This window comes from Pelobates fuscus, chromosome 1 (assembly GCF_036172605.1).
Source record: "Pelobates fuscus isolate aPelFus1 chromosome 1, aPelFus1.pri, whole genome shotgun sequence".
Lineage (NCBI taxonomy): Eukaryota > Metazoa > Chordata > Amphibia > Anura > Pelobatidae > Pelobates > Pelobates fuscus.
The window spans coordinates 308,679,284-308,707,008 of record NC_086317.1 but is presented as its reverse complement, the minus strand read 5'-3'; the positions used below and the strand labels follow the sequence as shown (position 1 = coordinate 308,707,008).

Below are 27,725 nucleotides of genomic sequence, written 5' to 3'. Positions count from 1 at the left end.
TTTGGTACTGCTCACCTCTTCCGCAATGGCATGTAGGTGGCATGGCCCAATCTAATGCTCCTCATAGAGGATGTGCATTGAATTGTTTCTTTTTTATGGAAACTTCTCGCTCACGTTACTGAGTTTTATTCATGACAGCCACTTGAGGAGGATTTAACCCTACTTGAGGAGAATTTAACCCTACAATGTAGCCCTCAAAAACAGCAATGTTTTATATTGCAGGGTTAAAAAGGACAGGGCCACTGTACTCAGCCCACGTCGTTGAGAGGAAATGGCCTGGACGATATTAACCACTGATTTTAGAAAAATCAAAACATTTGCTAGCAATTCTGCTAGCTCAGTGAATATATTAAAATGGATTCTCTATTATTTAAGATTAAGTTGTATTTGTTAGGACAGATACCCTTTAAATTGTAATCATCCTGATTCTGGTGGATAGCTTATTTTCCATCAAGTTTACTATTTCATCTGACATCATAGTGAGTTGCTAAGTCAGAACAATTTGAACATTACTGAACAGGCAGCATACAGGACTGGAGGGTATTGTAGGGCTGACATGGCTCGCATTGTGTTGCATTTGACACATAACTTGGTTCCATTAACTCAGTGGTTCCCAAACTTTTCCCAAACTTTTTTGGTTCAAGGCACCCTTAATATTTCAATATTTTTCCAAGGCGCCCCAAGTCAAAACAATTGTCTAGGTTGTATATATGTACAGCGCTGCGGCATGTGCTGGGCCCTTGTTCAGCAGAAATGCTTGCCGTTCAGGCGCAGATCCAGAACCTGCATGTGAGGGGTACAGTGTGTGTGAGGGGTACAGTTTTTTTTTTTTTTTTAGTTTCTATACTTTTTATTGGGTTTATTATAATTTGACCATCACAAAGAAAAAAAAACAGCATATCACAGCACAAAGAGCACATGTGTAGGAGAGAGAATTAATCGGGCCACACCAGCAGGAGAAGGTGAGGAATCCCATCCTTTATTTAGTATCTGTAACTGCTCCCTGGCAATGATATGATTAATGCTTTAGACCCCCAATGATTGCTTTAAGGAGCGACAATTACTTCCTTTCCCATTGTAATGGACAAGAAGGAGAAAGCTTTTACCAAGAATCAAGACAATCTTTTTCCTTCATTTGGTCACAAACACTGTGAGAGGTCAGGAACCACACAGAGGATTAAACACCTTGCAATAGAGCAATGAGTCCGCTTTCCAGCCATAGACAAGAATGCCAGAGAGCACAGCTGCTCCTTCCCGTCACTCTTCTGGAGATGCTCTGCTGGTCTGTGGCAGTGCTCACAGCTCTAATGAGAGAAATACTTGGGGACACAAAACAGGACACTATAGTAAGAGAAGAGGGTAGTATGGACAGCGTGCGGGGTGCACTACACTATTTAGGAATACTATCTGCCAGCAATATTCACAGACTTACGGAGTTAACAGAACACATCTAGCACCATAAATACTAGTCCGTTGTAATGGTTATAATGTAAGGAGGCAGTGGGTGAAGTCCCTATACGCACAAAATAATTCAGCATTAACATGAGTTTTGTCACACCAAAAGGGGTTAATGACAACGAATAAGCACAACATGTGCGCATTTTATATTTTGGACATTCTCAGCAAGGAGAGTGCTTTAGGTGCTGAGAAATTGCAGTGTGGGGAACTGGGGGGGTGGGAGAGAGGGAGGGAGGAGGGGAGAGAGACTTCTCACTACCTCCTTGCACCACAATTACAACAAGCAATGTAGAATATAGTGCTTGAAGCATTCCCGTAAAATAATGTAAGTGCAGCTGCATGTGAAGGGTATTTTGAAGACACAGCAGCAAGACAGGAGATCCCACATCAGTAAGAGACCCCCAGTATTCATAGTAAATCCTTCCAGTTCTGAAGCAGCCTTGAAAGCATCAGTACTAGGATGGATTATGCAGCTCTGTGGTAAGAATGATCGGGCGGAAGAAGCAGGACAAGGAATGAGCATCTTTAAACCATCCACCACAGAAAGTAGAAGACAAGCTCTCTCCTTTCTGTTTAAGGTCCACATTCTGACCTTATTTTACCAAAAATGTTAGATTGGGAGGAAGGTTTAGCGAGTGAAGTTGCTCTTTCCCCTCAGAGCATTGCTGCATTAACAACGTGTCTCATAGATTCCACTTCTTCCAATATAGCGAACCCATTTAATAACATCATGGTCACTGTAGTTCAGCTTCGGTTCAAATACCTTCAGGTATCGAACTTTCAGGCCGGACGGAGCAAAGGGGACCTCAAAGTTCATGGAAATAGGGGGACGTGCCCACTTCTTTTTATCATTGGTTGGCAGGAGTTCAATCTCGGCACTTATCTGAGATTCATTCATTCCTGCCATACGTTTTATTTTCCAGACGATGGCATTCTCACTGGCTTTGTACTTGGCTTTACCCTTCATACAAATAACTTGCACACCACTAGTATTAAGTGGAGTTGGGATGCGAACCTCAATTTTCTGAGCAAGAAGAGAGGGTTTGAAGTTTGATTTAATGACCACCTTCACCTCCAGTTTGGTTCGTCCAACTTCACGCACAAGAGGGATGACACGAAAAGGTAAGATGATGTCTTTTGTGGTTCGGTATCTCATTAGTTCAAACTCTCCATCTGGCGGTATAAAACTAATGCTGCGCTCTGAATCAAACTTGCTGAGCCGAACACACTGGTGGAATGTACAGTCATCAATTGCAATGGATTGTTTCCCAGTTTTTCCAGTTTCATCTGCAGTTCCTTTGCCTTGTTTCTCAATCACAATTTTGTCATTCATCCCAAACTTGCACTCCGGCATCCCACTTAAATAGCTCTTCATCACCACACGACCAGACACATGGGCACTAAGAACTTGTCCCTGTGGGGACATCAGCAGATTGACACTCTCCAACACATCAAGGAATAGCTCATTCCGACGATATTTAATACCTTCACGTCTCCAGCCAATCTGTCCAGTAACCTGGCTTGTGATCTGAGATTGTTCCTCCTTGGTCTGATGCTGGCTTTTAATCCCTTGTTGTGTGATGAATGTTTTCAGGGCTCCTGTCTCAGAGTTTTGAGGGTAACCAAAATCTAGGATCTCATCCAGCAGCTCATAAATCAATACAAAGTTGTTCTTTATGTTCTCCTCACTGATCTTCCCAAAGTAGGCAGTCATAACATCACACATCTTGTAGAGGAACTCGAACACCATTGCAGCATTGACATTCTGCTTGGTGACTGCTGCGAGCCAGATGTTCGAGCGCTTGACATGAAAGAAGCTAGTGCGGGCAATATTGGTGACTGGAGAGCGCACCTGCTGTCGAGCATGGATGACATTGACCCGGAAAGCATCCACTGCATTCCGCCCTATGTCATCTCTGTACACTCTGGAGATAAGGACCTCCCCCTTGTGATTATAGATGAAAAGTCCTCCAATCATGGTGGCTACAGTTCCGTTTTTCCTTCCCATGATGGTTAATACAGACCTCCTCTCACTCTCCGTGCCTCCGATGAGAGTGAGGGGTACAGTTTGTGTGGATGGAGGAGCAGTGTGTTTGTATGGGGGACAGTGTGTGCGTATGGGGGACAGAGTGTGCGTATGGGGGGCAGTATGTGTGTGTGTATGGGGGGATAATTGTGTGTATAGGGGATAGAGTGTGTGAATGGAGGGCAGTGTGTGTGTATGGGTGGGGTTATTGTGGGTCTGTGGGGGTAGGTGGGCAAATTCAAATATATATATAGAAATATATATATATATAAAAAAATACAGTAAAAGTGGGCCGGTGAGGGAAATCTCTGATCTCCTCTCTTTTCCTGCACAGCTGGCACAGTTCCAGGAGAGTGAGGCACAGTTCCCGGTGCAAATATTCATATGATCATACTACCGGGGGAAATATTTTGCGGCGCCCCTGTGTGCCCGGCACACCAGTTTGGGAACTGCTGCATTTACTAATTTTCTTTCTTGCTTTGGATGTGTGTATTACAGTAGGTTCTTATATTACACTTAATTACTTTCAAATACTATACATACAATTTTATTATTAATTTAATAATGAATTTGGCATGCATGCAAGTTGTTCATGTTTAAATGCAAATGTAATTTGTATTTTTCACAGTATGTCTATCTTTTTGCATCAATTCATTCATAAACTTCAGTTTACAAAAAAGGCACTTGCATTACAGTAACCAAAAGAGTATTTAATAACTTTTCTTACCAAGCTCTGCTTCAATAGTACTTCCATTGGTGGGAAATAAAATATGGGGAGGTTGCCATGTGTCATTAACTAGAAAATAATGAACAGTATATTAGAAGATCCAACAACTGTACAATAGCTGCATGTAAGGCTAGAGCTCGACAACTAAAAAATAATAGCACATTTCTATGAATTAGCAGCTGACATTTCTGTAAATGAGCACTCCAAGCACCATAACATATACTCACTGTGTTTGTTGCTCTACAAACATATCTCTATGCACACATTTACTTATAATTGCTAAGACATCAGAGTAGGAATCTGTATTTTATTAATTTCTCACATAAATATTTCTAATTAAAATTTCAAATTTAAGGCCAGAGTGGCCAAACTCAAAGCATACATGACCTAGTCTTATCTTAAATTTGAAATTAACTTTGAATTCTCACCACGGTGTATGCACCTCTTTAAAATCCCCAAACCCCTGTTGACATCAATGTAAAAAATAACATCCTGGGGCGGGGCCTGGCAGCCAAGATGGCCGGATGCACTTCACATGAGCTCCCACAAAGATGAGCAAAATTAAACAAGTACCGTGCGATACCAGAGCTGGCAGCACACAGGGGTCGGGGACCGACTCAGCAGATCGTGAGCAACAAATTGACACCGGTCCGGCACGTGTGCACGGTGGAAAACTCATTGCCGGCCACGCGGCGGCCTAAAATAGAGTGAGGCCCGAGAGCAGAAGGAAGCGTCCGACCGCCCGACAGGTGACATGCCCACAAGCATGATACCACAGCAGCCCTGCTACCTCTCCCCTCCCCCCCCTTTGGACCTGCGGGGAATATCCAGGTCCTCACAGGGGATGATTACCCCTGCACCACAGCTTAACCAAGCAACCGAACGTAAGGCAACTCGGACCCGCCAACGCCAGGCAAAACTCACAACACAGAGCACACTCATCAAACCTCCCAAACACACGAGGGAGTTCTATGATCAGCTCTGAGACAACCTATGGACAAAGATGAAAGTCCGGGGGAAGCTCTACAGGCTGGCAGTGAGACAGATCACGGCATGGATCCGCCCGGTAACTCGGCGCCAACTAGATGGGAACCCCCCCATACATCCAATATGGCCCCCAACTGGAACCGGAGGCGAAACGCAGCACAGCTGGAAAAAGAATCTACGCTGCCACACTGCAAAGCACTGCTAAACCACCCGACCCAAGGGGACACACCATGAGAAAGGCCTGGCGGGAGGACGCAGACGGGAGGCAGCAATCGAGCCATCACGCCAGCTACACCCTCAAAGCATCAGGAGTAGGGTGAATGACCCGGACTGTACACTAAGAACCGTGAGCGCCATGTTGAGCAGTATATGGTCTCACGTAATGCAATGCTAAACACACACCTTACTGTTAAGCCTATGCCGTTTCATCTACTCATACAGCCATTTGCATGTAAAGCATAACCGTGTTAAAGCAACCTTATCCATAGTTAGCCAGAAACGCAGGCTGCATGACTAAATATGCACAGCTTATGACCCAACCGATAGATACTAAGCAGCAGGTGGTTACTAGCATAATGTTTAGCATGTGCTGGAGGCTAACGTGACACTCTGTCTAACATTGTCTGGCATATAGTAGCGTACTGACCTGCTGCCTACATAGACTAGACTAATCTGTTAAGCAAAAACTAGCTAACCTTACTCTAGCACCTACATTGTTTAGCCAAGCTTGTTATAACTATATATTTTTGATAGGTTTAACGCAACTGTCACTAGACATAACTTTTAAAACCTGTTAATTTAATTTACTTTTCTGTTGACTAGTGCCACATCATAACCTAGACACCTGCAACGCTAAAGAGGCCACATCTAATAATGCTACTTAACATACCACTACCCTACAACAGTCAGGCAAACTCTTCACCAGGGTTATTTATGTCTACTACTCGCTTTAATCGGCACCACCTGTACATTAAATATAAAAATTGTACACAATCCTGCAGCCACAATACTATTTGACATGGCATTCGCTTTTTGTATGTGTTATATTGCCTGTGACCTTTTATTTTACTTTTTTGCCCCATCTACTAATCTGTTCAATGAAGGCATCTTGTGGTTCGTCTCTCTAGCAATACCAGTCTACTTAGCCTGCCTAAGCTACTCTCTGCAGGACTTCCTAGCCTGCGAAACTTAGATACTAGCATGTGAAGCTTATATTGATCTATTCAGCATGTTTAGCCAGATACAGCTAATCACTAGCATATCTATTACATAGTAATGTAAGCTTGAACAACTAGCCTGCAATGTTCTCTATCACCATTATAACCTGTCTTACGCTAATCCAGTTTCTTATTTTTATTAACAATCAGCCTAGATATAACTCGTTAAGCGTTAGAAATTTAAAAATGTGCAACGTTTTTTCCACTGCCTAACTAACGTAAACCTTTGTTCAACTCTGCATACTCTGGCTATTGTGGCACGGTGTGCTATATGTGAATTTCCATGCACAAATAAAATAAAGAATTAAAAAAAAAAAAAAAAAACAACAACATCCTAAATAGTGAGATTGTGTTTGGGTGTTTATTGTAGTGTTATTTAAAATGACTATGGATATTATGTCTAAATTATGATTACATATGTGTGTCAATTATATATTAGAGATGCTATGGAAGTCCTATCTTTTAATAATATCCAATTATTTAACCAGGAAATTTATATTTAGCTTGTGACCATTTTTAAGGATATCTTGGAGTCATGATCAGACCACCAGAACACCCTTAAAATGGTGACAAGCTAAATATTATTTTATATTTACTTGCTGAGAATTGAACCTGGAGAATTGTGAAGTTATTTTTAAAGCTTGTAAGTGCCCCCTTATAGCTCTCTTGTCTTATCCACTGAAAAAAAAACAAAGTAAAACCCATCAAAGTCTCCATCTATTTCCAATTTTACATTACAAGTGCGTGCATTCTTCAAGTTGTCAATTTGTTATTTCCCAACATTCTTTGCAGCTTTTGTTCACCATTAGGCCAGGCTAATATACTTCAATTCAATATTACCATTCTATCCACTGAAAACGGGATCTTTATTGATCCTAATTTTAACAATCTTTGTGGTACTGAATTGTTACTAATGTTTTCTAATATAAACTAGCACATGACTGACAATCTTTCTTTGTAAAATTTTGTTTAGTTATAGCTTTATAAAAATTTATGTAATGAATGTAGACTTACCCCCAGTTTCAATGTTTATAGTTGCTCTTACTATCCATTGTTCTCCATCTATTTCTACAGTATATTCACATGTATATATTCCTTTGTCACTATAGATTATATATTCCAGTATAATATTGTCATTTAATAATTTTAAAGAAAATCTTTCTGGTCTCTCGGTCACTTTTTTATAATCCTGAAATAGAGCAGAATTTCAAAGTCAATTATCAACATTTATTGCGGAAATTTAGTTACATTTGTTTTTTTTTGTTTTTTTGAGAATACTTTATGTGTCAAAAACAATGTGTCTCTCAATAAATATTCTACATCAAATAATATATGCTATAAAGCCATTCAAATAGTCTTAGGCTGATCATATAAAGAACAGACACAAGTCTGTATCCAGATAAATGTATACATTTTAGCAATCGTAATTTAACTACTTTGCTCCAAATATTATGTTTATATGGCTTGAATTTTGTTTACATTGTAGAACATTGTAAGCTATAAAGTCCCTCATTCCTTTTTGCTTTATGGATAGTCTTTATCTGACAGAGACATCATTTTTTTCTTTCCAGAATTCCAAAAGTGCTTTAGGTATATGGAGCGCCCACTTAAGAGATTGTATAAATAGAAAATACAAAATACAGACATATGAATCTGTATGCAAGATATTCTCTATAAGAAAATGTGCACATATTGCTGCAGAGTATAGTAAATACAAGTATAGAAAATAGAATTAGGTGAGCGGTTAAGGTAGGATAGTAAGAGTAGCAGAAGAAATTAAATAAGAATACAATTAATAAAATTAGTTGAGTTAGTAGTTAGATAACATGGCAGACTGGAGAACCTCCCAATGCAAAACTCAGAATAGCTAATGTGGGTATCATCTCCTAAATTTTCACAGCACAGAACGTCTCAGAAACAAACACTAGAAAGGAGGTCTGTGAAGCAAGAGTGAAGTTAACTGAAGTTAAAAAAAAAACTTTAAAATTGTCCAGTGTGCTTTCCAAAAGCTTAGGTATTTGTTTCCTTAGTGTCAGGAGTTATGGGAGTTTACTACCCATAAAAGTTAAAGTTGTGCAGCTATATGTTTACTTTAAAAGTCACCCCATCCAAATCGTTGTGCATTACTATTAGGTCTACCACACCAGTAAGATGTGACTGTTACTATGTCTGTTTTCTCTCCACAGGAATTTCAACCTTGGGGCCAAGCATTACCTCCTAAAATTGGTTTCAGCTAATCCAACTTCATTTAAATATTAGATTTGTCGTTGAAATAAATGTGCAAGGAGACTGTGTAGGTCAGACGCAGGGAGATGTAACTAGGGCTGCATAAACAGTGAATTAACTAAATAGCAGAGAACTGAGCAGTAACACTGCGGGGTACTATATATGCACTAAAACCATTTCATTAAGCTAAAGGTATGTTGGTGCTTATTAAACCCACTTTAATAATTTGGAAACAACTCATGCATTATCATGTAACCTTGGTTACACTATCTTTGTCTATATTTTAACTTCATCACCTGTACAGGGAGCGCAGAATTATTAGGCAAGTTGTATTTTTGAGGATTAATTTTATTATTGAACAACAACCATGTTCTCAATGAACCCAAAAAACTAATTAATATCAAAGCTGAATATTTTTGGAAGTAGTTTTTAGTTTGTTTTTAGTTATAGCTATTTTAGGGGGATATCTGTGTGTGCAGGTGACTATTACTGTGCATAATTATTAGGCAACTTAACAAAAAACAAATATATACCCATTTCAATTATTTATTTTTACCAGTGAAACCAATATAACATCTCAACATTCACAAATATACATTTCTGACATTCAAAAACATAACAAAAACAAATCAGTGACCAATATAGCCACCTTTCTTTGCAAGGACACTCAAAAGCCTGCCATCCATGGATTCTGTCAGTGTTTTGATCTGTTCACCATCAACATTGCGTGCAGCAGCAACCACAGCCTCCCAGACACTGTTCAGAGAGGTGTACTGTTTTCCCTCCTTGTAAATCTCACATTTGATGATGGACCACAGGTTCTCAATGGGGTTCAGATCAGGTGAACAAGGAGGCCATGTCATTAGATTTTCTTCTTTTATACCCTTTCTTGCCAGCCACGCTGTGGAGTACTTGGACGCGTGTGATGGAGCATTGTCCTGCATGAAAATCATGTTTTTCTTGAAGGATGCAGACTTCTTCCTGTACCACTGCTTGAAGAAGGTGTCTTCCAGAAACTGGCAGTAGGACTGGGAGTTGAGCTTGACTCCATCCTCAACCCGAAAAGGCCCCACAAGCTCATCTTTGATGATACCAGCCCAAACCAGTACTCCACCTCCACCTTGCTGGCGTCTGAGTCGGACTGGAGCTCTCTGCCCTTTACCAATCCATCCATCTGGCCCATCAAGACTCACTCTCATTTCATCAGTCCATAAAACCTTAGAAAAATCAGTCTTGAGATATTTCTTGGCCCAGTCTTGACGTTTCAGCTTGTGTGTCTTGTTCAGTGGTGGTCGTCTTTCAGCCTTTCTTACCTTGGCCATGTCTCTGAGTATTGCACACCTTGTGCTTTTGGGCACTCCAGTGATGTTGCAGCTCTGAAATATGGCCAAACTGGTGGCAAGTGGCATCTTGGCAGCTGCACGCTTGACTTTTCTCAGTTCATGGGCAGTTATTTTGCGCCTTGGTTTCTCCACACGCTTCTTGCGACCCTGTTGACTATTTTGAATGAAACGCTTGATTGTTCGATGATCACGCTTCAGAAGCTTTGCAATTTTAAGAGTGCTGCATCACTCTGCAAGATATCTCACTATTTTTGATTTTTCTGAACCTGTCAAGTCCTTCTTTTGACCCATTTTGCCAAAGGAAAGGAAGTTGCCTAATAATTATGCACACCTGATATAGGGTGTTGATGTCATTAGACCACACCCCTTCTCATTACAGAGATGCACATCACCTAATATGCTTAATTGGTAGTAGGCTTTCGAGCCTATACAGCTTGGAGTAAGACAACATGCATAAAGAGGATGATGTGGTCAAAATACTAATTTGCCTAATAATTCTGCACTCCCTGTATTTGGATACTCTTGCTTCCTAATGGACCTTGTTAATTGGACTACCTCTTCCACCACAGTGTCACGCATTCATCTGCACATAAAAATGTGGTTAATGGCATTTACTGTCTTGACAGGAAAAGTTGTGCTGAGCAGAATTACTGTCCTGACAGGAAAAGTTTTGCCGAGCAGCAATCATGCACATGGAAACCTGGTAGTTACTTTTGGTGTTAAAGGCCGGTCATGGCCAATCAAATCCACAGGAGGGTTTGTGCTGAGCAGCAATCATGCAAATGGAAACCTGGTAATTGCCTTTGGGGTCAAGGGCCGGTTACAGCCAATCGGATTCAAAGAAGGGGTATACAGGCCCAGTTCTCCTGTTGCTCAGTGCTGTGTCGTGGCTTCATGCCTATGGTTATCCGAGAGTGCGTTCCTGATCTTGATTTTCTGGTATTTGACTTTGGCTTTGTTTTGACTTACCTGATATCTGGTACCCTTGACTTTTGGCTTTCCCTCATCTTTGTGTCTGATTCTGTGTCCCTGACCTCAGCAAGTATTTTGACTATTCTTGGAGACGTTAAGTCCAGCCATTCTAAGGTCCGGTTATACATTATCCTTAGTTCTAGGTGTGACACAATACTGCGTGCTGGATCGACTTGTAATCCTGATACATAGACACTATTAGACATTTTTTTCATCTCTCATGTAGAGGAGCTTAAAGGGAAGTTGGCCTCTGCTCCCTGCCACGATCACATCAGCGAGGTCCTGCTCCACGCCTCCTCTGTTGCTCTCAGGTACAACTGTGCTCCTTCTCTGCTGATCACTAATTTGCCTTTTTCGAGGACACGTCCCCAAGCAGGGCAAAACTTCCCAGTGATGTTAGCTTGCTGGCTTCTTTGTCAGTTTCTGAATGGAGTGACATAATGTCCTTTCGTTTTCATACCCCTAGCAGTGCTGGATAGGGGGTTTCCATAGCAACCATGTGCATGTTCTGTGGTTGTTATATGTGGAGAGCAGAAGGACCTCTTGTGGAAAGCCTCTTTGTCCTCCTTTGTCACTTCTTTAGCATTAAAAATCCTAGAAAGTGTCCGTTCTCCTTCAATATCACGTAATCCTGAAAAGCATTCTAGACATCAAATGATGAAACAAATGTATCTGCTACTGTATCTATGCACTCATTCTGTTAGATAAAGGTAATACTTTGTTTTAAGAAGATTATAGTAAAATTATAGTAAAATAATTAATAATGCTACTTTAATATAAACTACTCACCTTGTACCATATAACATTTGACGTATTTTGCTTATTGTGACAACTCAGTGAAGGACAGGTAATCGTTCTTTTTGTGCTGATTTTTAAAAAGAGCTGACTTTGAGAATATCTCAAACAGTTTTCTTTTTCTTTAACAACAAGGCGTATCTTTAAATTGAATGTTGTTGCGCTGCATTATACCAAGAGAGGAAATATATGTCAGTGTTGTTTTATATTTTGTCAGGTATTGTTTTATATTGCTTTAAAATGTTTGTACTATGTTACATTATGGTAATTCCATACTTGCAGATGTAAATTCCAGAATCCTTTATTTGTACCGGTGAAAACCAAAGTGCATTTTCTTTCATCTGTATAGGTGAACCTTCAATAAACTTAATTGCATTTATATGACCAGTTCTGTCTTGAAAGAACCAGGCAAAATTATTTCCAGATGTGTTCTGAATATATCTTGGTTCAACAGAAGGTGGTGCACATAGGAAAAAAATATTCTCTCCAGCAAATGCCTGATATTTGAGACATGGTTCACTTAAACTATGTTGAAAATCTAAAATTTAAAATAGAAAAAGCAAAATGTGAGGTTATTATAATATTAAAGATTAAAGTATAGTGAACATGTCAAAATGCTTATTAGACCACATATTCCAAATTTGATCAAAGGAAACTGCTACTCATAATTTATAGATGCACACACACTAACATATACAGTTACTTCTAAATCTATGTGAATCAATTTAATATGTATTTCTACTCTTTCCCTCTCAAAATGTATTCTACAATGATATATTCACTGAACCCTCACCTACCTGCCACAATGTAAAGGACTTTATATCCCTCTAAAAGAAAAAGAAGGTGAGATTGAGAAAAAGGAAACCCTGGAAACCATATAATAAAATAGTTCAAATATAGAACATAAAATTAGGAATGTTGAGGACCAGATAAGAGATAGAGAAAATTATGAGAAGGGTAATGTGAGAAAAACAAATTATAATGGAGGGAAATATTTCACTAAAACACAAACTCCAAAAGATGGAGAGCAAAGTATGAAGTTGAGCTCTTATTCAGAGGCAGTTCAAAAAGGAAAAGATCCCACAAGAACTTTTTCACCACCTAAAAGAGAAGGAAATAATGCAAACATGGAGGTTGTTGTGAGGAAAAGAGAATATAATGGTAACCACTCTGTAAGAGAAGGGATCTCACCAAAAACAAGATTCAATATTTTTTGGGTGGAACATAAAAAAAAAAAGAAATGACCAAATTGGGGTTATTCCAAATAATTCTCTTGGGACCGAGCAAATTGGGCTTATTCCAGTCAGTTATTTCCCCTAAAAATTAGAGACACCAATAAAAAGAAGAAGGGATTCAGATAATGTAGAAGAGGGAGACATAACAATACAAATGGCCATATGGGATTTCTAAAAAAAATGCAAGAATTAGTCAATATCTGCCTGGAAGAAAGAGTGCAGGCAGAGGGTTCAATAACCACCTGGAAGGAGGAGCACTGACAGAGGGGTTGATACCCGTCTGGAAAGAGGAGTGCATGCAAAGGGGCAGATACCAGTCTGGAAGGAGAAACACAGGAAGATGGTCCATAATATTATAGGAGAAGGGTTAGACCTAACAGGACAGGATGAGACACCCCCTGTTCGCATTATAATAGCATTTGTCCACCCCCAAAATTCTGACAATTATCAGCCTCCCTGTAACCACCATGGATAGCTTTGGGTTCCCAATCAACAAAAAAAATGCCTGCCTACCCCAGACATCAGACATTATTTCTCCTTACTTCTTCTTTTCTTTAGCCCCACAAAAGGACAAATAAACATAATTCCCAATGTTACCATAAAAAAAAAAAAAAAAAAAAAAAAAAAGATCTGATTAGGAGAAAAGTCTAACAAAAAAATAAAGCAACACCACAGTATAAATCAATCAATCAATCAATCAATCTGGCTTGTAAGCCAACCAATCAGAGCATTCTGTAAGTCAAATTCTGTAAGAAGAAACAGAGAAAAAATACACCAATCCAGGGGCAATGTAGATTACCCGTAGACAGGTGTAATATGCCCAAAATAACTCTCCTTAACGGGGAATAACCCACAAAATTTAAAATTGTAACGAGAGAAAGGGGACCGGAGTCCCTAATAGGAGAGTTGTGCAAGGGAAGGGGTCCCTACCTTTAATAATCCTAAGGACAAAAGTTAAAAAGGCAGGAAAGGTCTAAACAGGGATATAGAGTCAGGCTAAAACATTATAACCTTGATCCAATATATGAAAAGGTTAATAGGTAATAAGAGGGAGGGGGAGGGAAAGGAAAAAAATGGAAGGAGAACAAAGCCTCCTAAATGGAGGAATAAAGTTACCCAATAACTAGCCCAAATTCCCCAAACTCCCCACCTAAAGAGAACACTGAACCGTTCCCTGTATACCTCGGCACTATAGTGTAAGTGCCTACCTATAACCTTATTGCCCTACCTGCCTAAGTAGCCAAAAGTATAAACTTAAATAAGAAATCAATCCATAGTGCTACCTAAAGTGAACAAAATAAATTAAATAAAGAAATAAAGTCTAACTCGACGCGCATTTCAGCGTTCTACGTTAGAAAGCTGAAACGCGCGTCGAGTTAGACTTTATTTCTTTATTTAATTTATTTTGTTCACTTTAGGTAGCACTATGGATTGATTTCTTATTTAAGTTTATACTTTTGGCTACTTAGGCAGGTAGGGCAATAAGGTTATAGGTAGGCACTTACACTATAGTGCCGAGGTATACAGGGAACGGTTCAGTGTTCTCTTTAGGTGGGGAGTTTGGGGAATTTGGGCTAGTTATTGGGTAACTTTATTCCTCCATTTAGGAGGCTTTGTTCTTCTTCCATTTTTTTCCTTTCCCTTTCCCTCCCCCTCCCCCCCCCCCCCTCTTATTACCTATTAACCTTTTCATATATTGGATCAAGGTTATAATGTTTTAGCCTGACTCTATATCCCTGTTTAGACCTTTCCTGCCTTTTTAACTTTTGTCCTTAGGATTATTAAAGGTAGGGACCCCTTCCCTTGCACAACTCTCCTATTAGAAATTCTGTAAGAATGCTCTGAGTTCATTCTGAGTAGAACCTCTACAGGGCTCAGAAAGAATTATTTTTGTTGCAACCTTTTCTTTTTTTTCCATCAGGTTTTTTTTTTTTGCAAATCGGGGCTCTTTTTATATTTTTTAATAGTAACATTGAGAATTAGTATTTTTTTTCACTGGACTTTTGTAGGCATGGAGAAGAGAAGAAACTGCTGTCTGATAACTGTTTAGTAGATATGCCAGATAGTTTTTACTATCCGTGCTGAAGTTAAAGCATTCAGTCCCGGATTTCAAAAATCCAGGTCCGAATTTCAGCTGTCTGGCAGGTTTCATTGCACATAAAAAAAGAGTAGTTTGGAGCCTACTCTGAAAAATCAGGACATTGTTAAATAGTGTGAACAATGTCCAGAATGTACAGTCTGAATGGCCTCATACAGTAACAGATGGTTTTATCTCATCCAATGCCATTCAGACTTTAGTGAATTACCATAACAGTAACAATATATATCACAAAATCCAAAAATGGAAAATTGCAAAAATAAGAATGGCATGGCAAACTAGTACAGACCACAACTACACCAAAAAGAGTCAATAATTTAGCTTTAACTGATTTAATCTCAGAGTATGGCACATTAGTGTTAAACACAGTATACTCACACAATACTTCTTTTTACGTGTCCAGTGATTCCACCTTTTGTATTTACTACTTCTTGAACTGTACATACTTTTTCCTACAAACTCACTTTTTTCTGTCATATACTGATGTTTGTCTACATTCATGCCACAGATGCATAATTTGTATTACATTTAGGCTCAACTGTTTATTTTCTTGTGAAATTAAAACTATTAGATAATAGAAGAGTGTTGCACTGCTGGTTGCTTGACTTATGGATGTTGTCCAACAGAGTGAAAAGTTCCTATACAATCATTTACCAGCAACCAGCAAACAATGGATTGAGTACAGCAGCTTCCTGCTTGGTTAACAAAAAGTACCACATTTAAATATCTTTAGTTTTGTTAAAACTATGTTGCAGTAAGCAGTAAAGCTTTTATTTTTAGCAAAACTAAGGACCAAATGTTACACAGGGTTATTCCTTAAACACCGGATTTTATATCTGGGCAAAATCTGGTGAAAATGGCCGAATCCAGATCGTTTTTGGCACTTCTTATACTTATTACAGTAAAGTGCGGTTGGAATTCGGTATCACAGAGCAAGTCTGCAGCAATCGTCGAAATGCATTCAGTGTCTAGATTAAGATATGGCTTTTTTTACATCGAATGCTATACAAAGTAAATGATTCATAAGTTTCAGAAAGCACTGGTTTTAATCAAATTTAGAACCGAAGACAATTGGCAGGATGTACATTTGCAAATTATCATTCACTTGCTTTCATGCAAGTGAAAGATAATTTGAAATACTGTGTGTCTGCTGGAGGGGACAATAATGATGGTGGACAGTTCACTGTAAACCCCCCTGCCTCCTGTAAATGAAAAAAAGATATAAGTAGGCCATAGTAAAGTCCCTTCTACTGCCACCCACAGACTAGGGGCTAAGAAAATGTAAGATACATCCTACTTTATCCACTGTGTTGGGTGGGGTCTCTTTACCTGTCACCATCTGGGGGCTTTGCATAATTTGCAAAAAAACAACAACTAATTGTAACATCACTGCTGGGGTGGTCCAGTAGCCAGGGGGGGCAGGCAAAAGTGAGTTTTATTTACCTGAACCTGTCCCTTGCGGGCCCCCCCCCCCCCCCCCCCCCCCCCATTGTCTTGCCAGTCCTCTTCTGCTCCTTGTGCTTCAACTGCCAGGAGCCCATGTCACTGCTGTACTTTTGCAAGACTATGGAGTCCTCCACAGATAGAGTGAATTTTACTGCAGCAGTCACTGGGGGATTAGCACGGCTTGATGGCGTAGTTCCGCCAAGTGTCAACCAGTGTCAAGCATAGAAAAAATACTGAGACAAAGTAGCCCCTACTGTGTCTCAAAATATTTTGACTGGATTGGAATTTCATTGAAATTCCAACACACTCAATATAAGTATTTCATAAAGATTATATCAATGGGTGATGGGCATGCTAAAAAGGGATTACCTTACAATTGTCACCTCTTAATTAGATCCAATACCCCCATCCTCCCCATGACCCTGTGACCACGGGTCGCAAAGTCCTTTTTTTAAATGTTTTTTTGTTTTCATTTTTAATGCCGTATTATTTAACAAATGAGATAATCTCATTCAATTAAAATGATTGAAAATGTATTAGTACAAGTGAATAGAAATCTGCAACTCTTGCTTATAAACCAATTGTGTTTATATAAGTGGAACACCAAGCTTCCTTGGATTTTAATGGAATATTATTCAGCAGGTACATACAACTGCCCAGCTTCCTGCACTCTCTCAATGCTTTGAACTAGAAGCATAAGACAATGGAGTTAAAGTTATATATATTTGATGCTGCATGGGATACATAATTAAAAATCATGTGCATGGGAAGTTCCATTAAAAAGATTATTTTAGCAAGTAATACAAAAATAAGCTGATCAGTTTAAACAGAAAACAGTTCACAAGAAGCCTTTAATGGCCATGGCACCAACAACTTCAAATCTTTCAAATTCCCAATTTCCTTTATTTGGAAAAGGTGTGGAATATTTAAACAAGATAATATATGTGTTCTTAAAGCTATACCATGTATCACTGACAGAGTACTATGTGAGCTTTATTTCAAAATGGTAATTCAATAGCCCTACTATGCTGAGTTTTTACAGCGTTTGAAGCAGCAGAGTAAGCCGAAAAAAAATATATTTTATACCATGTTTTACATACACAGAGACGTATTATTTTTCATAGGCACAAAGCAGCATTGCGTATAACTACGTTTCATAACCACAAAACCACAATAAAGCAACGTTTTCACAATTATGCATGTAAGAATTTCCTAACTTGCTTCAAAGAGGTTAATGCACAGTAATCCAATTTTACCTAAAACTATTACAAAAGTATGATAGAGATGTAGAGATTGTACTCATTGTTCTCAATACACGCTGATATTCACAAAATGTACTATTACAAATGTTAATTGAATTCAACTTCACTTAGCAGTGCTATAGGGCTATTCACTGAAGTGAGAATTCAACACAAATTCAGAGTGAATTTAAAACTGAAGGGCAAAGTAGTCAAACTGAATCATAGCTGACTGGGTGAATTGTCCCAGTTCAGCTAGTTTGACCTTAACATTTTAAATTCACTTTAAATCCCCTGCAATTCTCCCTTTACCGAATAACCGTGTTAATTAACAAAATCTTATAAAACAATATGATCTCATTATATATCTTCTGTGTTGTGAATACCCATACAGGGTGATAATTATATTATATTATATTTCAACACCATGAAATGTAATTACAAAAAAAAAAAGGAAACTTACTTTTCAAGGCACCATCTGTCATTAATACTTGTTTTGCAAAGGCGTACCAAAAAGACAGAACGAACAGCAGCATATTTCAAATCGGTCCCATCAGTCATTATGAACAGACATCTGTGGTTAAAGAAATATTACAAATTTAGCAAGCCACAGGTTTTACTGGAAGATAAACAAAACTATTGAAGATTGTGTTAACACTTCCTTCCCTGAGAATCAAGCTTCCGTTCTGGAGTCATTTGTATGTTATAGTAGGACGTTAATTTTCTGTATATTACGTTTAACATAAATGTAGCTATAACTCAGCAAACAAAGTATATTAAACAGCTATAAAGTAGCTATTACTTACCCATGTTGTATCACATCTTTTCTCTCATCAAAACATCAAAGCAGGAGACTAGAATAAATTAGAGAGTACGTATGCAGTTTTAATTTTAAGTGCAAGGTGTCGCTACAGATATTGTTGTGAAACCACACCATTTATGTAGTCACAATTTTTCTAACCCTTTCGCGACCAATTATATACTGGAATATTATTAGATTTGAATGGGGCCAAACCAGTGATATAACGAAGGACAGGACTAGTTATGTTGTGTTGAAGAGGGATACTGGCCTGGATAATGGAGCAGCAGCCTCATAGTTTATCAAATAAACACATTCAGCACTTAAAATCATACCAAGGACAAAGCATCCCTCAATGACAGTCAAAGAAAAATGTATTCAGACATTGAATTTTGACAACAACTGGTAGCCAGAAACTAAATTTCTGACACTCTTTGGATTTCATTCTATCCTTAAGGGACACTGTAGGCACCCATACCACTTCAGCTAATTTAAGTGGTCTGGGTGCTTTGTCCCTTTTTCACTTGTTTACATTGCAGCTCTAAGTCTGCCCTCTGTGGCCGTCTACCAGACAGCCACTGGGGGCTCTTCCGGAATCCAAACAAAATTTTGGTCCATTATTTGACGCTGGACATCCTCACGCTCTGCATAAGGACCTCCAGCGTCATATATTTCCCTTAGGAAAGCATTAAGTAATGCTTTCCTATTGGGAGGTCTAATGTGGCGGCCTTTGCCGTCGGTGGAGGGGAGCGTGGGCGGAGCCTGACTTAGCGCCAAGGGACATCGGCGGTGAATTCAGGTAAGTGACTGAAGGGGTTTTAACCACTTCAGCCCAGGAGGAGGGGGGGGCTCGAGGAAGGGGGGCACTCCAGGAGCCTAGATTGCCAGAAAACTGGTTTGTTTTCCTGACACTATAGGATCCCTTTACTTATAGCCACTAATGGCTGTGTATGGACAGGGTGAAATCTGAATAGTGTCAAGTAGTATGTTTTTTACAACCTTTGCCCAGTCCATCTGGAATTTATAACTGCATACAGTTTTTTTTTTTTTTTAATAGCTGCCAGTGAGCAGTTCCTTGAGTTGTTCCTATCAGTTGGTTTCTTCACCTAATGATATTCATCACTGTACTATATAATTATTATGTTGGCACTGATTTTCCCTGCGTGTAGCACTGAATATTGAAGTGAGGATTGTTTGTGATTCAGAATAACAAGGGTGCTGCCAAAAAAATGTTTTGTTACCTTGGGCTAAAAGACAAACAGGGTTATTCACTAAAGTGAGAATTCAAAGTGAATTTAACATTTAAGGCCAGAGTAGTCAAACTGAAAGGATAACTCACAGATAATTTTTCCAGTTTGGTTATTTTAACCTTAAATTTGAAATTCACTTTGGTCAATAACACTGTACATTTGCTTTTCATGATTATTATTTTTAATGCAAAATTCCCATAAAACTTAACTTTTTCAATACACTTTGTGCATCTTGCTTGCCATAGCAGATTTTGAGCACTCTTATTTATTTTCAATATAAAACAAATTTCTGAAAGTCTATTAAAAATCTTTAATGGTATACACCGGTCACCATAACAGCTGCATCTAAATTAAGTTGTTTTTATGACAGGAGGCACTCCGGGAGAAATCTTACCTTAAGGGACTAATAAAAGTATTTTGAAAATTGGGCAGACAAGATGAACCAATTAGTTCGTATCTGCCGTCACATTCTAAATAGACTACTCAGAACAAGCTGGTGTCACCAAAAAAAATAAATAAAGCAAAAATGAAATAACAGAAAATGACAGGATTTTAGTTCATGCTGCCTAACTGCAAAGAGGCAAAGCTGGATGTCAAATTTAGCTGGCATATGCCTTAAAGGGTTACTACATCCTTTTTTAGGTCCTATCCCCCAATTAAAAAATAACTCTAAATCAAAGATATTTCTCACCTGGAATCCAGTGCCAGGCGAAGTTCTGATGTCGCTTTCCATGCCTCTTCGTGACATCAAGATAGCTGCTCCGGGTCCAATCACAAGCTTGTGATTGAAGCACTGTGCACACTAATGACTGATGTAAAATATGCACAGAATTGACATTAGGCAGCCAGGAACAGAGTTCCAGTACAAGCTTAAACACTGCACATATATACATATATGTATGGTCATCTTCCGGCGCCGGCATCAGTACGCGGCGCGCAAGGGAGCTGAAGAGGAAGCACTCAGGGGAGAGTGCTCCCTCGCGCGCCCGCAGGACCAGCCAGCCGGGTGACACCAGGGCCAGCCTCGGGGGGCCCTGAGGTGGCTGGCTCCTGGGCCCCCAGGAGAAGAGGCTGGCCCAGTGACATACATACCTGGGTTGCAGGACGGCCGGGCCCCTGGTGGGCTGGGCCCGGTCGCAACCGCAACCCCTGCGACCCCGGTATGTACGCCACTGGGTCACGGTGCAACTCTTGTAGAAGAGAGAACAGTCTCAGAGTCAGCTTGGGTAGGTACCACTGGAATCAATTGAGAAGAATCCCCTAGATTAATGAGTACAGGATCAGGAGCACTCTGCGAACACTCCTCCTCAGACCACAGAAATGCATCAAGGGACGGCTCCCCCAATCTCTCGGAGCATGAGGCCAGCCGAAGCAGGGACGACTCTCTCTCAAACTGATATAATTCTGTAACAGATGGAGATACCTGGTCACTTACATAATTCTCTTTGTTAATGTGCTCAGTTTGAGGTAGTCCATTAAGTGTTATAGAAAAACACTGAACTGAACGCACCTCTTCCTTTAATACTTGGTGAAGGTTAGACGGTTTTTCAAGCGCAGAACCTTCATTACTAACCGACCTTTGCACTTCTTTAATGGACGAAGAAACAGGGCTAGTCACTTCCTCAGCAAATTCTGACACGTATACCTTTCTTCCATAGGGGACCTCTGATAAGATTTTCGTTATCTGATCAGATAATGTTGTGAAGTCCAATTTAGTAATAGTCATGTCATTTGAAGATTGCTCTGTAGAAAAATCTTCCACGTTAAGGTTCTGAGTGTCTGATCCATGAAAAGACTCAGACTTAGAGACACTAGAAGGGGAGGTATCCTCAGCATCCTTTGCCTCATCTGTAAGCTTGAGCATATAGTCATTGTTAACTGTAGATTCTTCTTCAGACTGTGGGTTCTGAACAAGCCCTGTTTCATTCAGATCCTTTTCTTGGGCTTGATCCATTTCGAGTTTGTCACGTTGCACCAAGTCTGACTCTTTGAATTCCACTTGAGGATAACAGTCTTCTTTACTTGGCGACAACTCATTTTTCACAGTTGCGGTTGTAAGAGAGGTGCCAATCTTCGAACCCCCAGAGGTAGAAGGGTTAAAATTGGATTCATCAAACCTCTCCACATCAAAGTCGTGAGCTGCCTTTGGCACAATAACCTCCTCTTCCACTGGTTGCTCTGAAAGTTTTTCAGCATTCTCAGACAGTGTTTTGGAAGAAGTAGGTTGTTTACCACATTTCCTAGGTGGTGGCCTTTTGACAGGAGGATCACCTTCAACGAGATTGGTTTCCAACTTCAATGGTCCAGCCTTGTCGTCACATGCATCGCCCGGAGCAAATTTTAGAGGTGACTCTTCCAGTTTTGAGTCTCCAGTATTAGATGACTCAACCATGTCTATTTGATTTGAGTCAAATTTGTAGGATGACTTGGGAAGAGGTGGAGAAATTGGAACCTCTGATTCTATAGAGTTAGTATTTTCCCTTAGAGCATGAACTGCATTGTCCTTTGCAGGACTGATATCAAGATCAGATCCAGTCACCTGGTCAAGGTTACTGGTGGTCTCCTCAATTGGCACTGTGAGGGAGGAATTAGTATCTCTGGTTGTTGTCTCAGTTGAGTCTGTTTCTGCTTAGTGGCTGGGCAGACTTTGCTTGAGACACTCTCTGACCAGACTTGTACCCTCCTGAACAGTATCAAGAGCGCTCATTCTGGAAGTCGGTATCCACACCCTGGGAATAGGTGAGTGGATTTTGCAAAAAAAGAGACAGTGGTACAAAAGCATAATGGGTTTCTGGTACTGAGACAATATTAGGAAACTGAGCATTGGTACTTCCTTCGAATTCAGACAGCTCGTCCTTCAAAGCTGCTATACAACAAGCACCCAGTTCATCAAAGACATGGTCCATGAGGGGATCGCCAGTGCTCTATAACCCCTCAATATCGTCTTCTTCAGTTTGGGCAGGAACTACGGTTTTGCAGTCTGGAGGATCAACAAGCCATTTGCCCAAGTCAGAGTCAGGAGAATTAAGCATGCTATGCAAATTAGGAAAGGGAATGTAAACATCATTATCAGACATAAAGACACTCATCTTTTCCTGTACTAGATCAATAAGAAATTGAATTTCGGGAATCAAGGCAATGTAATTATTGTGCATAACTCTTAACTGTTTCTGCAAATATGATAAAGATTTGTTACGTGCTGTTTCTTTAAGAGACACGAAGAAGTTCATACACCCTATTTATCACAGGGGGCTTTCTCAACCATTAGTAAGGTAACTGAGAAAGCAAAGGGTCACATATTTGTTTGTGATAAGTTTGCAGTTCAGTGATAAGTCCACATAATACAGATTTCTGAACTTGGAAAGAAACGTCTATGCCACTGGATATGTTTTTACTGATCATAACAAGTCTTAATGAGAGCATACTCTTGCTGTGAATCAGCGTTAATACCAACAATTTTATCCATCGTGATCCTAGACATTATTCTCTGCTGGTTCCGAATGGCCAGATCATTAAGTAATGACATGAAGGGGTGCTGCCCTGGAACAGCACTGTCACTTTAAATGTGGGAACCAATACAGCAAAGAAATAAATGCCAAGCCTCAAATGACAAGGGTAAATCAAGATATATATATATCTATATATTTACAGAGAACCAAAAGACAAAACAAAACAATATATATATATATATATATATATATATATACACAATGCCACAAAATATATATAATAAATCAGAATAAGCACGAATCGTGCAGGCAACATATACTGAAACAGTCCTTTGGTATAAGGGCAGGATTGTGCAGTTACCACGAGTAGCAGGTAGGGCACAGATCCAGAGTCACAAGACTAATATACTGACACCAGGAAGCAAGATCAGAAGCAGAATAAATGAACAAGGCTACAGGGTCAGGATCACTGTTAATAAAGCAGAGAACACGGAACCAGAACACAGGATTGGAGGGCACAGGAACGAAGGATCAGGAGGACACAGGACGAAGACCAAGAGAACTCAGGAACGAGGACCAGGAGGCGCAGGACACAGGACCAAGGAACAGTATGCAGGATCAAGGAGCCAAGAGCCAGGAGCCAGAATCACAGGGAACCAGGAACCAGGGAAACAGGAGACAAGAGACAATGATCTGGCAAGTAGTGAGGGGAGAAACCAAACTATTTACTGTATATACTCGAGTATAAGCCGAGTTTTTCAGCACATTTTTTGTGCTGAAAAACCCCAACTCGGCTTATACTCGAGTCAGAGTCTGTATTATGGCAATTTGCATTGCCATAATACAGACAATGGGGGCTGTGGGGGCTGCAGAGAGATGTTACTTACCTTTCCTGCAGCTCCTGTCAGCTCTCTCCTCCTCCGCCGGTCCGTTCAGCTCTTCTGTCAGCTCACAGTGTAAATCTCGCGAGAGCCGCGGCTCTCGCGAGATTTACACTGGGAGCAGACCGAGGTGCTGAACGGACCGGCGGAGGAGGAGAGAGCTGACAGGAGCTGCAGGAAAGGTAAGTAACATCTCTCTGCAGCCCCCACAGCCCCCTCCTACACAGTGCCCATCCACTGGACCACCAGGGAAGGAGAGCCCCCCTCCCTGGCCAGCTAGCAAGCAGGGAGGGGGGACGAAAAAATGTATAGATATTAATAATAATAAAAAAATAATAATAATAAAATAAAAATAATAATAAAATAAAAAATAATAATAAAATAAAAAAATAATATCCTGGTAACTTCCGAAATGTGTGCATTTTCTCTCCTTGACTTACTGAATATATATTAGCTAAAACATGCTATGCTTAGCCAGTTGTTGACAACTTTTATTTTTTTTATTTTTCAATATATAGACTTTTATTGATTTTGTCATGAGAGCAAAAGGAGTTATACAGTGTACGTACATAACACAGCACCTATAATTGTATTTACAGGATATAATAAGGTACAGTTGTTGACAACTTTTTGGTATTTTTCCTGGGCCTAGACAGGGCTGCGGGTTCTTTAACTGTTACATACGATGGTTAGCGGTGCTACATCATTTCATATGTCCTAGACCAGTTGGATAAGCCAGCGACTAAATGGAATGCTTAATATGGTATATAACACACTAGGCCACCAAGGTCTTGCTAGATCTGCTCAGCTAAACTGTGATCTCATTTTAATTGTATACCCAGCGTACAGTTTGAATGTGGACAGTCTTGATATAAATAACTGAAAAATGTGCACGGATTTATGATAACCCCATTGTTAAAAATGTTAATTCTAAGCGTGAGGAATGCTATTGGGGCACCACACGCCTACTGTTATGTTTCTTCTTTGCACTGCAAAAATAAAGAATTAAAAAAATAAAAAAAATAAAATAATAATAATAAAAAAATGTAATGAAACAAAAAAAATATTAAAATAATAATTAAAAAATAAAAATGCCCACCCCCCCACCAAGGCTCTGCATCACACTCTGCATTACACACACACATACACACACTGCATTCATACACACACACTGCACTCATACACACACACTGCACTCATACACACACACACACTGCACTCATACACACAGCATTCTCATACACACACACTGCACTCATACACACAGCATTCATACACACACACAGCATTCATACACACACACAGCATTCATACACACACACTGCACTCATACACACAACATTCATACACACACACAGCATTCATACACACACACAACATTCATACACACACACTGCACTCATACACACAGCATTCTCATACACACACACTGCACTCATATACACACTGCACTCATATACACACACTGCACTCATACACACACTGCATTCTCATACACACACTGCATTCTCATACACACACACTGCATTCTCAAACACACTGCATTCTCATACACACTGCATTCATTATATACACACACTGTAAATAAATATTCAATTAATATAATTTTTTTAGGATCTAATTTTATTTAGAAATTTACCAGCAGCTGCTGCATTTCCCACCCTAGTCTTATACTCGAGTCAATAAGTTTTCTCAGTTTTTTGGGGTAAAATTAGGGGCCTCGGCTTATATTCGGGTCGGCTTATACTCGAGTATATACGGTAGGTGCTAAACAAGGACCAGGTGAAGTGCTTAACGTAAAGAAATTAGGAACAGTGCCAAACAAAGATAGTGGTGAATGTGGGTACTGCATGAGGGCAAATCAACTAAGGAGTGTCGTGACAGTTGGTTACTGGCTTTGTTTTTTTCTTCGCACGTACTGCCAAGCCTCAGTAGCAAGCCAGTAACCAAACTCACTCACTGATGAGTTGCATTAACAATGAAACAGCAGTCCATGAGTGGTTCACTGGTTTTGCATCTTTTCCTTAGTTGTGTTTCAAAGCTGTTGCATACAGCAAACACAGACTCAAAATAATCCATGTTTAAAATGGAATGAGGCAAAAATATGATTCATTGTTGAACTAATTTGCATATCCCCGCCCAGAATCCTTTGTGGTAGTAACATCACTGTAAATGTGTGACTTCTGTGGGAACGTCTTATGGCTTGACTGGTGTGCAGAACTTTAATTAACATTTTACTGACTATCCACTGACTTCAGGTGGAAGGGGTTTACTATCACAATTTTCCCCCACAAGAACTGTGTCGGTTTTTGCATCATATATTAAACAATTCAAAAGACTTGCTTTTCCCACAGAAATCTCAAATTTGCAATAATATTACTGCAAGGGATTTTGGGTGGCATATGCAAATGGGTTCAACAAAGAACCCCGTTTTTGCCTCATAAAGTCCACTTTATACATTTAATTAAATTAAATTTAAAAAGTTCCTTTTTTTAAATGAAATATATATAACACCTTCTGGTTATAAAATATTCAGACAGAATTACATTATTTAATATCTGAAGATAACATAGCTTATTTGCAGAATTAAGAATCATAAAAGCTGTGCTGACGAAAGAAAGAAAAAAATTACCATTACATTCTTCCTGTAGATGAGTACATGCCCAGTCTCGTAAATTCCATTTCCCTTGCTCTCTTATTTTTATTTTTTTTGACGCATGTGGTATTGTGAATGAATTCACATCACCACCTTGAGACATAAACTTTGACTGGCCCAGGAAGCTTGATTTCATAATAGGAGAAACCCCATCGTCCAAAACAGCATCACTCAGTATATATTTATTCCCAATGCAAATGAGATGCAAATTCAAAAGTTTCTAAGATTTGATTTGGAGTAAACAAATTACTTACTAGCGTCCCTTCTTCTGAAGCATTTAATATTACTGTGTGATTATTATTTTGCTGTAATTCTGTAATTTATTGACAACGGGCAAATCTCTCATAACTGGTCAACTTTAGACTTGTGCAAGACGAGAATATGTTCGGCATTTTGCATTTCAGTTAGTCTGTTATTTGGGTATATTTCAGCTCAGAATTTGTGAATCATGCCAAACACCTGATTCGCTGAAATTCAGGCAAATTGCAGTTTGGTCCAGAATGACTCTTCAAGTTTACAGGTATCCAGACCCATCAGCTCATTGAAGTAGTCTGGGTGCACTATCCCTGTGCCCCTTAGTCGGCAATGTAAAACATTGCAGTTTTTGAGAAACTGCTGCATTTACATTGCAGTACAAAGCCTGTCTCTAGTGGTTGTCTACCAGACAGCCACAAGATGTTCTTCCTGGATTCTAGTAGAGTCTGAGTCCCTCAAATTACATTGGACATCCTCATGCTCTGCATGAGGACATAGAGCGTCAGTGAAATCCCCATAGGAAAGAACTAGGGGGGGTGGGGGTGGTGGGCAGAGAGCACTATATTGTTTGGAATACAACTTTGAATTTCTAAACTATAGATTCCATTTAATTATTATTATTATTATTATTATCATGGCACACATCAATGGGAAATAAGAGATGGCT

The 27,725-nt window shown here is 39.5% G+C and overlaps 2 protein-coding genes across 2 annotated transcripts in view; both read right to left on the bottom strand.

Moving 5' to 3' along the window:
- The window catches only part of IL18RAP (interleukin 18 receptor accessory protein), a 52,293-nt gene extending 33,960 nt beyond the window's left edge, over nt 1-18,333 (bottom strand). The window contains exons 1-5 of the mRNA XM_063458489.1: nt 18,232-18,333; nt 12,028-12,289; nt 11,746-11,914; nt 7,430-7,604; nt 4,212-4,280 (exon numbers count right to left, since the gene is read on the bottom strand). Of these exons, the coding sequence (XP_063314559.1) occupies nt 4,212-4,280; nt 7,430-7,604; nt 11,746-11,914; nt 12,028-12,289; nt 18,232-18,304 (748 nt within the window). The 5' untranslated portion in view covers nt 18,305-18,333. The remainder of the gene's footprint in view (nt 1-4,211; nt 4,281-7,429; nt 7,605-11,745; nt 11,915-12,027; nt 12,290-18,231) is intronic.
- On the bottom strand, nt 1,143-3,507 carry LOC134614559 (AP-2 complex subunit mu). The gene has a single exon (XM_063458502.1). The coding sequence runs from the start codon at nt 3,464-3,466 to the stop codon at nt 2,129-2,131; it is 1,338 nt and encodes a 445-aa protein (XP_063314572.1). The 5' UTR covers nt 3,467-3,507; the 3' UTR covers nt 1,143-2,128.
- Nucleotides 18,334-27,725: the final 9,392 nt, after the last annotated feature.